Source organism: Sceloporus occidentalis, unplaced genomic scaffold (genome assembly GCF_023333645.1).
Source record: "Sceloporus occidentalis isolate IW3139 unplaced genomic scaffold, rSceOcc1.0.p SCAF_87, whole genome shotgun sequence".
NCBI classification, from domain to species: Eukaryota; Metazoa; Chordata; class Lepidosauria; order Squamata; family Phrynosomatidae; genus Sceloporus; species Sceloporus occidentalis.
The window spans coordinates 909,018-924,399 of NW_028317067.1; the positions used below are offsets into that span (position 1 = coordinate 909,018).

The 15,382-nt window shown below is 42.6% G+C and overlaps 2 protein-coding genes across 2 annotated transcripts; one reads left to right on the forward strand and one right to left on the reverse strand.

Annotated features, from left to right (window-relative positions):
* The first annotated feature begins 354 nt into the window (after positions 1 to 354).
* LOC149284859 (prickle planar cell polarity protein 3-A-like) lies at positions 355 to 8,338 on the forward strand. The gene is made up of 8 exons (XM_089496027.1): positions 355 to 405; positions 2,088 to 2,164; positions 3,375 to 3,558; positions 3,698 to 3,811; positions 4,706 to 4,846; positions 5,699 to 5,902; positions 6,705 to 6,891; positions 7,656 to 8,338. Exons 1-8 carry the CDS (start codon positions 355 to 357, stop codon positions 8,336 to 8,338), a joined length of 1,641 nt encoding a protein of 546 aa, XP_089352153.1.
* Positions 8,339 to 11,346: 3,008 nt separating this feature from the next.
* On the reverse strand, positions 11,347 to 14,245 carry LOC149284860 (RIB43A-like with coiled-coils protein 2). The gene is made up of 7 exons (XM_089496161.1): positions 14,129 to 14,245; positions 13,962 to 14,043; positions 13,403 to 13,747; positions 12,917 to 13,035; positions 12,605 to 12,832; positions 11,837 to 12,003; positions 11,347 to 11,428 (listed from the first exon to the last, which is right to left on the reverse strand). Exons 1-7 carry the CDS (start codon positions 14,243 to 14,245, stop codon positions 11,347 to 11,349), a joined length of 1,140 nt encoding a protein of 379 aa, XP_089352287.1.
* Between the last annotated feature and the right edge of the window lie 1,137 nt (positions 14,246 to 15,382).

Genomic DNA, 15,382 nt, shown 5'->3' on the forward strand with positions numbered 1-15,382 from the left:
CCTCTCTGTAAACTAAAACTCCCCTGCCCCTCCGGATTTTTAGATTATATCTTTATTATGTGCTAACATTTCTCCTCTGAATTAGAGCCACCTCTGGCATTTGGAGGCAATTGTTTCAATGCAATGAGTAGGATCAATTTTCTTGGTGGCTGCATTGTGAACATTCTGCTTCCGGGGTTTGTTCCTCCCGCACGGTGGGAGTGACCGGATCGCCTTTCCAGGTAGGGCTGTCCTCTCTCTCTCGAGAGAGAGGTGACGTCTCGTGGGTTGGGAGGCGCGGTCTGCTTTCAGGTGAACGGAACTGAAAGGAAGAAGAGAGAGAAGCAGGAGTCAGCGGCAGACATCACCTCTGAGATGTTCCGCGGCTCCAGAAGACGTCGGTCTCAGGTGAGGTGGACGCCGCGGGTATCGTCCGCTCATTCCGCACGCGGACCGTTCACTCCGGTTCTCTGGAATCTCCTTTGTCTGGGACTTGGTTACAAGATTAGACATGCGGGGAGCTGTCTCGCCCTCATTTGAAGACAGACAGACACGTCTCGTGTAACAATGAAGCTTTTTTAGGTGGCACTTTAACATGGACTACAATCCCTATGATCCTTTAGCTATTTGCGAGAAGCGTAGCTCACCATAGAATGGCTGGCGAATCCTTCTGCTTTGTATGAAGACTCTCTGGCCCTTTGGGGGTTATCAGAGCTACTAACCATCCGTACACGGGGTGCACATGCGGTCAGGTCAGCGTAAATCGTCTGTTCTGGGGGCATTGGCACAACTATAGGGGCTGCTCAGGGTCCCGCTGTGGCCTGGCGCTGACCCAAGGTGGCTTAGGGGGTCTTCATCCCTTGCAGCTTCTATCCAAGGGTGCAGGAGGACCTCATCTTCCCAGCACACACACAGTATGGAGTCTCATCCCGGGGCCCGTCTGGTGCTCTTGGGGTAAAGATCTCCATTTTCTCCATTTGGGGTAAAGAACCATTTTCCTGCAACCATCTAGAGAGGTACGTTAAGCGGGGCAATGGTTCACATGTTACCCCAGTTGGGTGGTCTTAGACCTTAATCAGTCGTTGGTCTTTTCTTAGACCCAGGAGCCGTGTTCCTATCTCATGCATGTTTACATTCCCTCACTGTATTAACCTCTACCACTTCTACTGGGAAGCTGTTCCACTTATCTGCCACCCTCTCATTAGAGTCAAACTTCCTTACATTACATCTAACCGTGTATTAAGTACTTTTTGGCTAAGTGTGTAATTGTGTGACTACTTACAATTAGAGCCTTTTTATTCTATGGATACCTGTCCTTCTCACTCACTAATCTTTCCGTTGCCAGAGGCTGAGTTACAAATTGCTTTTGTAAAATGAAAACGATTTACAGCAAATAAAGTTTTGCGCCAGGAAATGTTATCTTATCTTACAGCTCTTCAGAAATCTTTACACATAGACAATATTAGCCAAGTAAGCAGTGTAGGATGAGCATGGAGGGGGTCGCAGTGAGTGGTGGTCATCTCCCTTCCCTGCTTGTACACAGGTAGATAATGCAATCAATGACACTGTACGCTTATGACATCATATCATGGCATTGGCAGGGACTTCTATTCTGCTAAGTGCCTTTTCTTCGCTGATATCGGCAGCCTGGCCGGTCCGATTGCTGTCTCTTGTTAATTCGGTTCACTGATCTGCTTCATCAATAAATATATGATGTCAGATGATTAATCATGGTTGTCATGGAAACGCTGCTTGGACTGACCGGGACAATGGAGCGTCCCTTAGGAGTCAAACCCAGCAGCCTACAGGTTATTTAAATGGTTCACTTGTTGTAACTTTAATGTACCCGCTGAGAACTCAGATGTCCCCTCGCGGAGGACCTCTACACCTAGAGATGCCACCTTGGAACAATTGTGAATTCTAAAAAGTGTAAACCAGTGGGAAAAACGCTGCCCTGCAGTATGTAGAATTCATACACTGCATTCCATGCGTATGAAGGGTTTGTCTGTTGACGTGGTCTTCGATGAGGGTTTATGTTGGGTGGCCCACCTCATACCCCTGAGACGTTCGCGTTCATTTATCCTGTGTCTCCTCGCCAGGGAACAGAGGCGGATGTAACAGCGCAAGGCCAGCCATGCCTCACCTGTTTGGAGCGATGTCCCGGCTTCCTCGCCCACAGATGGAGGTAACGAACAATACTACTTATTGACAGCACATCATACGCCCTGCGTGTGTAACCTGTGGGCACAGCATGTCAATGCCTGTCTCTGAACGTGTCTGCCGGTCGCCTGCCGTTCCGCTATAGAATGGAGCCGTTGTTCTTCTGTGTGATAATTTTCACGTGTTTATGGTGAGTACCTGTAGGTTCCAGATGTTGGAATCCCACAACCTACTGGAAGGGGTTGATATGTGGCTCCCAACTGGGAATCGCTCGACTGCTCATGTTGAGGGAAACTTGTTGATTTCTCAGGTGTAGTCTGAAGAACTTTCCGGTGTATTCTGCACTGTCCTCGGCCGAGTTCAGTCTTTGGGTTAGACCAACCTAAGGCTTTGTGAACAAATCCCCAAACATTGAAGGCATTGATTTACGGCAGTTAACATTTCAAAGGAATTTACCTTCCTAAGGTGAAATGTCACTTTATTAAACAGACGATGTAAGCATTTGCCCTGGGTCAACATCAAAGGCCTGGGCGTCTGGCTCTTTTATAGGAAGGGTGGACTCGAACACTGCTCATAGTGCTAGCCAGATGGGGGGAATAGCTGTGGGCCAAGGGGAGAGGCATGTGGCACTCCTCCGCCTGGGGCCATCTGAACAATAAAGCCAGACTCTTTATCTAATGACATTCCTGGTTTATTTGAATCGGAGGATAATTAGGGTGGGTTTAGGTTCAATAGAATAAAGTCATTTCCAGTCAGTCTGGATATTTTACGATTGCTTTATTTGTGATGTAAAGTGAAGGTGATTGGAGATTTCTTGAGGATGAGAGGAGACGGGCATTGTGAGCGCCAGCACATTGTATTCCTAGAATCCAACATTTGACATTGAGGGCAAAAACTAGGGCTGCCCTCAGGGTTTTTGCGCACACCAGGCCAAGGAAGATTTCAGGGGCCCCTTTGTTCCCTTTTCTTGCATGGGGCAACCAGGGGTCCAGCGTTCTCTCGTGCTTGTGGTCTCTGCATAGTTGAGAAAGCACGGCTTTGAGTAATACCTTCACTGAACAATGTAAGCAGAGATATGGTAAGGAGTGACACTGTGGGACCCTCCTAAGCATGGGACCGGAATCGTGAAGTGTGAGACATCATTTGTCTGGTCTATGGGGTTTCATACCTTTATGGTTCTTGTTTGAGAAGCTCTGGATCACCAGGCTTACCCTCACTTTTCACTTCCGTATCAGGAAAATCTGCCAGCATTGCCAGTGTCCGTGGGAGGAACATGGCACTGTGGGCACTCCTCAGGATCTGGAACGAACCATATGCCGCCTGGTATCAGGAGCGCAGAGACATTCTTTGAACGATAGCAGTTCTGACAGCTCTTTGGAGAAGTACGCATGGGTACCATCTGGATTAACCCCTGAACAGGTACCATCTTCCTATCCTTTCCCTATCATCCCATCGTTAGTATCCACTTGATATATTTAAACATGGAGACATTGCCAGAAAGGGTACACTTTCCCATATAGATTTTTATTACCTTGGTTACCGATGGTTTCTTTTCCAGGTTCACCAGTATTTTAGTTGTTTGCCTGAAGACAAGATTCCCTACGTACAGAGTGTCGGAGAGAGACACCGAATGAAGCAACTTCTCCGACAGCTGCCCCCACATGACTGCGAGGTAAGGTTTCTGGAGATCTCTCCAAACAAGGGCCTAATATTCATGTTTCCCGTCAAATCCAAGCCTTCTACCCCAAATGTTCTTCCTGATACTGGCCATGGGTTTGTTAATTACAAGGAACGAGCCTTGAAGCCCAACAGCATAATCACAGTAAAAGCTCAGCCCTGGTTTCAAATAATCCATAACTTGGAGCATTTATATAACAAGTAAATGTCGAGTCTGAGAGGTTACATTCTGCCTTTAACATTTTATAAAACGGTTAAGTAGTTTACACCTGACCGTTCCCTATTCTGCTAATCTTCATCTTTATTCCTTGGGCATTGTCAACAAAAGTCAACAGGCCAGGACTCATCTGCTCCAGAACCTGGTTTAAGTAATTTCTGTAATTGAAACATAAACTCAAGATATTTTCTATGTTTGCCCCATGGCCAGTCTAGTTCTGGACACCACAATGTCCTTATATATCTCCTGGAAGCTAGAGGAGCTATCTGGCCTGCTCTGAACAGTAGGAAGCCTTCAAACCATAGCAGTAGACATTGTCTTCTGGAAAGAGGTCACCGCATCCTTTCTGTTCTTTCTCCTGCTCTGTCCCGGTGACTTTTGTCGTTTATTTCCTCTCTGATGTCAAGTTCTTCTTTAACTTCCGCATAGAACTCGATCATTCTGCTAAGAACTCGAGAATTCTTAGGGACAATCTTCTAGAGACAGTCTTTCTTCGTCTGAGAGATTTCAGGAAGCATTTTCTTTAACAAAGTGTTACTTTTATGTTGTCCGCCTCTCTTGTGTTTATGGACTTTGTTGCGATTTGCATGGTTCTGCGGCAGACCCAGCGCTGCTATTTGTTCTGTGCCAGGCCCAGTACCCCTGTTAGTTTTAAGCCGGTCCTGGTCCCAGGCCCGGTACTGCTGCTCTTTGCAGGGGGAGGAAGAAGAGGAAATGCTGACGCTCTTCAGCCAAAGACGGAGACTTGAAAATTTGGGTCGTGGGTCCGTCCATCCAGTCTCCAGAACAATGAACGGGACAGTGTGTCAGAGGGTGAGATAACCTTTATCTCCGGTGTATAAAGGGAATGATGGCTATATGTACTTAGCCGATGTCCGATAATGGATAGCCAAGCCATGCTTAGCATTGTAAGGAGATTCATTTCTCAAGTGTTGCCAATTGTGTACTCAAGACCATCAATATAACACCTAAAAGAGAAGCAAACACTAAAATACGCATCCGGCTTTTGTGTTTCATCCATTTTTTCCCTTTAAAATATATTTTTAAATTAATATTTTATAATGTAATTTATATTTAATGTCACTTGCAACCCTGAAGTCTAAAGGTATACTTCTCATTAAAAAATTAACATCGGGGATATTGAATGTGCTAAAAAAATGGGTTTTTAGTTGTATTTGCATCTCAAACAAAACAGGTCTATTTCCTATCACATTTCCTTTATTGGGGATATATTTATTTTTTCATTCCACCAAATATACTCTATTTTTCTTGCTCCTTAGCCTATCGTATAAGAATCATAAATGAAACATTAAACATGTCTCCACATTTCATTTTGAAAATTGGGCCATTTTGCCCTAAAACTGAAAAATTATGTTTTTGTTAGCATGTAATTGACCCAGTATTAGGTGAACCCAATGGGTGCCAACCTCAGGCAGCCCGATGCCACCAAATGTGGCTCTATTTCTATCTCTATGATTAAGTCAAGAATCAAATAGTTTTTGTTGAGCGACGGGACCGCTATCAACACCAAACGTCCGTATTAGAGCGCCCAGGTGTTATAGATAATAAAATCTAAGCATACCTGCGTTACATTTATGCAAACACGACGCTCTGACCTATGTTTACAAACTCTTAATTACTCAAACTCTTGTCCTTTCCTTACAGTGCGGGCATCAGATCAGCGGAGGCGACATGGCAGTGTTCGCATCCCGGGCAGGGTTGGGGTCCTGCTGGCACCCTCGGTGTTTCACTTGTGCCCGCTGTACGGAGCTGCTGGGTGACCTCATCTACTTTTATCAGGATGGGGAGGTGTATTGCGGTCGTCACCACGCTGAGCTTCAACGGCCACGGTGCCTGGCATGTGACGAGGTACGTATTTGCTACGGCACCCCACGGCATTAAGACTCTCCACTACTGTGAGTTCCTTTCTTCAGTAATATTATTTCATGCAAAAATATACCGGTGTATATATATATATATATATATTTATTTATTTATTTTTTATTATTATTTTTTTATATATATATATATATATATAAAAATAATAATATATATATATATATACATACATATACTGTATATAGGTAGATATATTTTTATTATTATTTTTTATTTATTTTTTTAATTATTTTATTAGATCGTGGATTATAAATAATCATTAAAGAGTTACATATTAAGCAATCTTGAAATAAACACCTAGCTGCCTCTTCCACATAAAGCTATCATTTTAATTGTGTTGACAGGTTGGCTGCAAAGCAGAGAAAACAGTTGAGGTTATGTAAGAAGAATGATTCGGATGCAAAGTTTTAAAAAAGAAAAAAGGTGTTTCCGCCATAGCAACCAATGGAATATTCCTGAGCATTCTGTTGCTATGGTGATTGTGCATTCAAATTTCTGAGATAAATATGGGGGGCTATGTAGGAATTATATAAAGTTATCACATATAATAATATATCATAATATATAACTACTTTTTGCTCCATGTCAGCAATAAGTAGCAGCATTAAGCAAACGGGCGACGCACCGTACAGGTAAACTGCTCACCCTACAAAATGACTAATTTTAGTTTTTTTTTATTTTTTTTCACGCAAATTGCAAAGAGATAATTAAATTGGAGCTAAATTGTTATTCAACAGTAAAAATACTAGCGAAATCAATGTATTTTTCACAGGTGATCTTCTCAACAGAGTGCACTCAGGCTGAGGGCTACCACTGGCACACAAGGCACTTCTGCTGTTTTGAGTGTGAAGGTGTACTCGGAGGACAGCGCTACGTTATGAGGGACAGGCGTCCGTACTGCTGCCCCTGTTACGAAAGACTCTTCTCTCAGTATTGTGATAGCTGTGGGGAGTGCATCGGTAAGAAGGAGCTTGGGTTATCAACCAAAAGCTTCAGGAAGCGACTGGTTCTTGGCCAGAAATTGGCCCAGGATTACATTTCCCTCTGCTGTCACTGCCATGTCCCCAGCCACCCCTCCACACCAGCCTTCTCCCCTACTTTCATCACTAATTTTCATTCCCACCTCCTCTCGCCATCATCCCTACCCATTTCCTTTTTTCTCCCCCTTTCTCCAATCCCAATGGTCTCTCTCCTTTAACCCCTTCACGACAAAGCCTGTACATGTACGGGCTCACAGTACGGGCTGCTTTCAAATACCGGCATCTCTGCAGATGTGAGGCTAGCCGTGGATCATGAAAGGAAAGCCCCCCCCCCCAATAAAATGACCTTTGCCAAACTGATCATCAAAGATTACGGCGGCAGCCAGCTAAAACAGAGCTTAGGAAGCGATCAGCAATCGCTTCCTAAGCGTAATCAATGTTGCTGACATGCCTCGATATCGGGGGGGCCTACCCCGATCTCCTTGTGATTTTTCCGAAGAGCAACCACAAACACCATCAGTGAGTGGCATTGCTGCCACTCACAAGATGGCGGCACCAAGTGACACATCAATGATTTTACAGACGGTAAGTTAGTTTTGTCACTAAATCATTATTGAATTATTTTTAGACACAACCATGTACAGTTGTCTAGTTGCTTGACATACATCAGTGTTGCATAGAATATCAAATGAATGCTTGGAACCATGTTTTAGTGGTATAGGTCATATAGTCTTTTCTTCTAGGCATCGATGAAGGGCAGCTGTCACATGGAGGCCAGCACTGGCATGCAACAGAGCGGTGCTTTTGTTGTGGAAGATGCGGAACGTCCCTTCTAGGTAGACCTTTCCTACCTCGACATGGGCAGATTTACTGCTCTCGGAGCTGCAGTATGACGCGGACGCCCAGTGAGCATTCAGTCAGCCCGACTGAAATTGAGATGCCTTTGCAAAAGGAGACAAGAGATGTAGGCACCTCTACAAACCATGACCCAGAAGAGGAGAGCTTTCGGGAGCGCAGGATGGGAGGCGGCAGAAGAGCTGTGTCCATGATAGATCAGTCTGGAATAAGCCAAACCTTCCACTTGCAGACTCCTCTTTCACGCTCCATACATTCCAGTTTAAGAAGGGTTCCCCCCGAGTTCTCACGTGACTGTTCCCAAAGACGGTCTCTTCCTGACCTAACAAGCCAGACTCGGACAACTTCTAGAGTCACATTCAAGATACCTCTTAGCTCTGAATTTAAAGAACCCATCAGCTTCTCCCACCCCTCTTTCACATCCTCCTCCTCTTCTGATGATGAAGAAGAGGGTTACTTTCTAGGAGAACCCATTCCCCTGCCTCCGTTTATGAGACCACCAGGATACATTCCCCCCTCAAACCCTACCTGCACACCCAAGAAGAAAGACAAGAACTGCATTTTATCGTGACCCAATACAGTAGCTAATAAGCCCAGTGGACAATGTTATCAAGAACCTTCCCGGCCATATTACTCTGAAGAGGTCCCTTGCCAATGTTTCCAGCTTATGTCAGAAATCCAGCATCATAGATAGAAGACCATGAAGGTGCGAAGAGGGTAGATTTTTTCCTTGTTGTCTCTTTGTGAGCATTCTGGTTTCTATGATCCATGATACACAATAAAACACAATAGTATCAACATTTTTTTAATTCTGTTGTGAGAAATGTATTTAAAAAAAAAAGTTCAAATGGTTTAAAAGTTATGTTTCTATCTAAATTGGACATAACACAGATGACAGAACAATACCAAATTATACATATTTAAAAAAAACAGTATTCATACACATACATGTTCACTGTCACCGTCTGATATATGTATGCTTCTAGTTTTAAATACACGTATACATGTATGCACAAATTCATGTGATTCGTTGTAAAGTAGACTCCGTGTTTCAGATCTGGACTTTCCTTCAAGGTCAAATCTCCATGGAGAACGCAGCTCTTTCTGCAAGCGAGACCGAGGGGGCTCTGTCAACTTTGTAGCTTTGAGGTTTAATGGTTATTTTTGTGAAATTTTTGTTAGGTAAAACTACTTTATTGGGGAAGATTTTATCATATAAAACAAACACAAAAACATTTTAGGAAGCTTTTTTCCCCCCAGTTTCTAGGGAATAGTCTGTCAGAGACTACCACTGTGTCACAGTAACAATATTAAAATACTTTGTCATTACCGAGTCCAGAGTTCCACCACAAAACGAGTAAGCATGAGACTGCAGCAAGACGATTGATCCATCGCAGATGATCATTTATGGTCTGGAAATATTTTTATTTCCATACATTGTAGCATCGCCCGTTGAGAGAGTATCGTACAGGTGCTGTAGTGTGATCGCAGGTAACATGTAGCACCAGGAACGGGAGAAGAACCTTTTTGAGGGTTTCGTACTACAAGACATGATATGAAGGCTTCTTTCCACATCTTTTTATTATGCCACCTGTATCATCAAAAAATACAATATCCTCTTCATCTGGCATGAAATATTTTAACCTTGACCATAACATTACACCCATTGGCTCCAGGAGGACCTTATTGTCCTTGTTACTTTTTTCTTCTGTCATTGTTACGAGGCTTAAAGTCTCCCTTGAATCCGCTCTCTTTTTTTTCCTGTACTCCCAAGAAAGATTCCAAAACATGTATAAATTCATAATATAAATACAAAAACAGTGAAGAAAGTAGCATCCCCTTAAGTTAAGTGTCCAGCGTAAAAAAACATATACTGATATGTAAAATAAAAATAAAAGCAGCGCCTCATTCTTTTGTGTTTTCCCGGCCGGGTACACTAATGTGTGTTTGTATGAAGCTACATACATTTTTATTTATTCTCTAATCCTATTCTCCTGATTTTTTATGTACATATTTACTTTTTACACCTTTAGATTCCTTTGTGGCATATATATATATATATATATATATATATATATATATATATATACTTATGCAAGTGTTTTTCTACCACTTTACTTGAATATACATAACATATATATGTTGCTTGTTTTTTTTATTATTTTCTTATATTTCATTTGTTTAGTTAATCAATAAATGACATATATTTTTCCTAGATCAGTGTTTTTTACTTTATATTATTGTTTCTTATTTCTTTATTTAGCGCTGTCCATTTTTGTTGACCATTGAAACAGGTCTTGTGACTTACGCTAACCAAAATTTGGAAAACCCCTTTATTTGTAGGATATTAGCTACCAAAACGAATAGATCAATTATAATGGAAAAGGGAAAAGGTAACATTTACTTACATGTCCAAAATAATATTTTGAAACATTGTTCAGGTGGTAATTGTTTAGATAACAACAACAAAAAAAATACAAATATTAAAAGCTTCAAATGCTTTCGATTTTCTTAACCGGGCAGTAGTATAGAACTTTTTTAAAGAAATATCCTTATTTTCTTAATAAAATAGCTATATAATAAACACTGTGTTCTCCCGTTTAAAAGAAACTGCATTTCCCCCGAAGTCAGAAGCTGACAAACCCGAGTAGGGTTAAGAGACACACATCTTACCCCATATCAGTGTTTCCCGGGTATCCCATACTGTGAGGAATAAGTGAAATACGAGCAAATATGCTGCTCCAGATGTAGATTTATATCATTCCATATTTGCCAATAGGAGATCCTTTTTACCCCCTTAGGCCAAGTATCAACAGAGGGGTGGCATGACGGGTCGCACTGAGGATGGCAGCGTGGCATTTTTTAGAAGGGTAGTGGGGACAAGGATGTGGTCACAGGAAGGGGAGGTCCAGCAGGGCTTTTGATATACAGGGGACGGCCCTCTGGACCCTCCACTTTGTTAGAAGATATCAGAAGCGAGCAGTGCCAACTTTCCCGTGGTCTGGCGGGTTTTTCTATTTTTCGCAAGACAGCTTCCTGGAAGGACGGCTGGACAGCAGGTCATCGATGGATGAGAGGCAGCGATCTGCCGTGTGTATAATGTTTGGTGATGTTGCCCAGGGTCAGGGTCCCTTGGGGTACTTAGCGCTATAAAGGCCCATCCGCCTGCTATTGTAGAGTTACTATTTATCTATGGAGGTTTGTTTACTTTAAATTAAATAAAGTAAGCAAGTCATGTGAGTTATGGGTTTACAATGCCTGACAATTCGTGTCTAGTGGTTTTTATGCACTTTTAAAGTTATGGTTGAGCGCGTCACGGCGTGTAATGGAGCGCTGCGGCCATACATAATCCAACGAAATAACGGCAAAACTTGGGAATTTTGGGGGATCAGCAATCACCATAAAATAAACAATATAACAAAGGGGTAGGGAGTTTTTCTTACCCCACTCATATATCATGTACCCCGTTCCCCCAAAGTAAATCGGCTTACGCTCAGTTTAAGTCATTTTATTTGTTTTGCACAGAAACGGGGTCCCACGGCCATATTTATGCCCACAGTAAAGGAATACGCGGACGTCTCAGCGGCTGGTCGTGTTGAACTGAGTGTAGTAATGCGCGGTCGGGCGGTTGGTATAGACTTCCTTTTCTAGATATCGTAAACTGGAGAGACAGAAAATAAGGAGAATGATTAAGATACTCGTTTTATCCTCTCTTATACTTATAATGCAGTCTGAGTTTGGGGCTGTTCAGCAAAAGGTCTTGGTCCAAGAACACCCTTAAAATGTATAATTATTGGAGGCCACGCAGAAAACTGGCCACATGAGCCAGTAATCAAGGTCAATGAGCTTGGAGGGTCTTGCTGCTCATACTCAACAAACCTCTAACAAACCTTAGAGGCAGGATCCTTCTAATTCTCCGAATTGTCTTTCGGATGGACAGTAAAAGCCGCCATTGCCATTACAGCCACTAAGCAGAATAAAAGCAGTGGCTCTGCTCTCCGTGTCGGCCCTCCGATCACCACGGCTCTGTTTTCCAGTATGTAGATGGCAGGTTCTTGGTAATACTCACTGTGCCTGCTGCTCCCTGCTTAGCTGCTGGTTATACGAATCCATCCTCATCCTCAGCTCCCTGTTGAGTTCTTGTTCCCGCTGCTCCAGGGTCATTCCCGCTTGGGCCACCAGCGATCTTTGCTTATCCCACTCTGCGTCCCGCTGCCTGCCTTCCTCCGCCAACCTCTGGAGCAAGGTAAAGCAAAGAGTTTGATTTCCCGTTCTACCCACAATATATATTTAAATCAGGTTTATTGATGGAAATCAAAGAGATCAAATACTAAATAAGTCTTATAGGGCGTTTAATGCATGATTCTAAGATGTTTAGTGCATATACACAGGGATGTTGTGATGGTGAGTATCCTTAATGTTATATAGGGGGTTATATGGTGTTTATATAAGAGGCGGTCGTAGGGTATGTTGAAATCCGACTAGATTGTAGTCGGCGCTATATAAATAAATGTAATGTAATGTAAGTTCCCATCACCTTGTCTGAACACACCAATATCTGCAGCTGGTTATTAATATTAGAACCTTCATGGCTCCCTGAAATCTTGTAGGGCAAGTAATGTCATGGCTACAATTTCAATGGAAATACCGAGATGCAAAACAGTCTTTGCACCAAGTTCCATTACAGTAATACAGCCAATAATTCATATTTTTGGTGAGTCCAATACAGGAATAACCAAGATTTTGAGAGACAGGATAGGAGAGGGTTTTTTTTGCATAGTCCATCATATATCATTTGGTCTGCGCACCCCGGACGTGACCTCCGTTACAGAAGTACCTGTTTTTCCAGCCTTTGCTGCTCCTGCATTTCGCAGATGGCTTTGAACTGTTCAGGGGTCATTCCCTTCCACCGATCTGGTATCACACGATGAGGACCAAAGGCGCTGACTGCTACTGCAGGGTTCTCCGTCAGAATATCTCCAGTCATATGATTATAGATCTCTTTAAAATTATTTTCTTGTTCTTGTTGATTCTGAAGTTTCCTGCGTTCTGATGCTTCCAGTGTCTGTAGAATAAAGAAGGACAAAATGCGGAATATTAGCCATAACTGCGAGATCTCCTAACCATGCATGATCGTTTCGTAACATACCAGGGCTTGGTTGAAGTTTGTGATGGCCGTGTCTATGGCTTTCCTGCATTCTTCTTCCATCATGCTTAAATGCTGGGCCCTTTCGTCCAACTCCACGCTCTTCTTTCCATACAATAGATCTGGACAGAATGGACATTTTTTTTGAGAAATATAGCCCTGGGGAATTTTACTCACACGTGTCTTCCAAAATCTCCACGTGTTGGCCAACGTGAGCAGCTCCTCTGTCTCAGGCGTGAAGGTATCTACTCTGCTCTGTGACAATCTCCAGAACTGGGACTAGCTCCAAACTTCAGTAAGTAGGAGCAGCAAGAGATTGTCCATAGCCTGTCAAGCAGACCTCTAATGTGTATTAATTATTAATTAATGTGTATTTTTGGGCCTAATTATGATTATTGAAATAGTTTCCAGTTATGGAACACATTAAGGACGCAGTGAAGTAGGATATTACTGCTGTAATATTCAACATGGTGTCCCAGCGAAACTGACCTGCATACTTGTTTTGCAGTTCGGACATCTGTCTCTCCTCCTTCTGCTCGGTCAACCATTTCTTCGTCAACTCCGCTTGCATCTTCTGCCGTTCCTTGTCACTCAGGTCTTCTCCAGCAAATTTCTGTAGGCTGGCCGGTCCGCATCTGGGGTCATCATCGCTGATACGGGCTGGTCGATCCTTCTTCAGGGCTTCTGGGTCATAGATGTCAAACTCCCTGCGGCTCTCAGGCTGTTGGCGCTGCTTTCTGAACTCCTGTAGAGTTTGCTCCAGCTTCCGGATTTCCTCTTTCTCTTTTTGTTCCAACAACAGGGCAATTTTATCATATTGCTCCCTGTCTGCATCTGCACAGACCAGAAACACACATGGGACACAAACAAGATACGTTTAAACATGGGTGAGGAACATGGGTGAGGACTATCTATCTATCACTCCGAACTGATAAGGGAGAGCTGGAAAACATGTCCAGCATGGATGGTTGATGAGAACTATAGGCTGATATAAAAGTAGAAAAGTATTTCTTGATAACTATTTCATCTTAAAGGAAGTTTTTTTTACCAAACGCCTCATCCCGAGCTTTTTCAGTCCTCTCTCCTATTCTTTTCTCTTCGACTTGCCTTTCCAACGTGGGAAGGTCAACCTGAACCAAAGACACAGATGGTCAACACTCCCTGACAGCATGCAGCTGAAATAAGAACGGAGGGTGGTGGGCAGTGCGGACGTACCCCGATGGTCCGGAATTTAGCATTGAAGATACGACTTTGCCTCTGCTTCTCTTGATTCCTCCTCCGCTCGATTGCGGAAACTTCTTTTGGATCGAGGGGTAAGTCCAGCTTATACATGTCTGCGGTGGGATAGTGCGGACACAATCAGTAGAGAGTCAGCAGTATGTACAGGACAGAGTGTCATTGTTTCAGATGCAAATCAGCCATCATTCTATAAAACATTTAAACAAAAAAAATATTTGTTCTTCTGGGGCCCAATGTGATAGATAGATAGATAGATAGATAGATAGATAGATAGATAGATAGATAGATAGATAGATAGATAGATAGTATATATTACATAGGATAGATAGATAGATAGATAGATAGATAGGTAGATAGATAGATAGATAGATAGATAGATAGATAGATAGATAGATAGATAGATAGATAGATAGATAGATAGATAGATAGATGATAAATATAGCTAGATCTCACAGTATAAATATTTATGGAGAGGAACAGACATCACTAACCTGCTTATCCCAAGGTCAGTTTCCCTAACATCCAGGTGTCCATGGCAACGGACTGTACCATTCATTCCCTTCTTAAGGCTCTAACTACAGCAGAGGGGGAGTGAGAGAACTTTTTTTTCCTGAACATGTTGAGGATCATTTGAGGTTATTTAGGATCATTTTAAGTTATTCAAGTACACATTTTCTAAAACATATATTTCCTATTCGATCTTTGTAGACCTTGAATATTACATATAAAGGGCTGAAACATTTGTAGTCACCCCTTTTCTTTATCGTCACATTCAGTGTTCCTCCTGTAAGGGTGTTCTGGATACATTGTAACTGATATATCATTACAACCCTACTTATTCAAAGGTTTATTTTAAAAGGCTAATGGGGGGATTTTTGTTTTAGGGAGGGCGTTAGAGATGTGACTGGGGGCTGGGCTTTAACACGACTTTTACGAGACTTTGTAACCTACAGTAATTTATTTCTAAACACATTTTAAATGTATATTACTGAAACTGCGACACTCAGCAACCCAGCATCATGAGCTTCTACAACAGAGCGACATCAGGAGAGAAAGAGGGACTGTCCATCTTAAAGAGGGACACTTGGGCATATGAATGGAAAAATATCTGTACAGGAGACTGGTGTCAAGGCTTGTGTTTATTGTAATGAACATAGGGGAAGTAAAATAAAGTTATTTATTGAAAAACAATCCCCCAGTCCAGGCCCTGGAATATGAATACATTGTTTC

Excerpts from the sequence above, each read along its gene's own strand:
- LOC149284859 (XM_089496027.1), top strand. The coding sequence starts at position 355 with ATGTTCCGCGGCTCCAGAAGACGTCGGTCTCAGGTGAGGTGGACGCCG. Across the intron at positions 5,903-6,704 it reads GGTGCCTGGCATGTGACGAG|GTGATCTTCTCAACAGAGTG; the intron begins GTACGTATTTGC and ends TATTTTTCACAG. Across the intron at positions 6,892-7,655 it reads TAGCTGTGGGGAGTGCATCG|GCATCGATGAAGGGCAGCTG; the intron begins GTAAGAAGGAGC and ends CTTTTCTTCTAG.
- LOC149284860 (XM_089496161.1), bottom strand. The coding sequence starts at position 14,245 with ATGTATAAGCTGGACTTACCCCTCGATCCAAAAGAAGTTTCCGCAATC. Across the intron at positions 14,044-14,128 it reads CTAAATTCCGGACCATCGGG|GTTGACCTTCCCACGTTGGA; the intron begins GTACGTCCGCAC and ends TCTTTGGTTCAG. Across the intron at positions 11,429-11,836 it reads AGCAGGGAGCAGCAGGCACA|TTTACGATATCTAGAAAAGG; the intron begins GTGAGTATTACC and ends CTGTCTCTCCAG.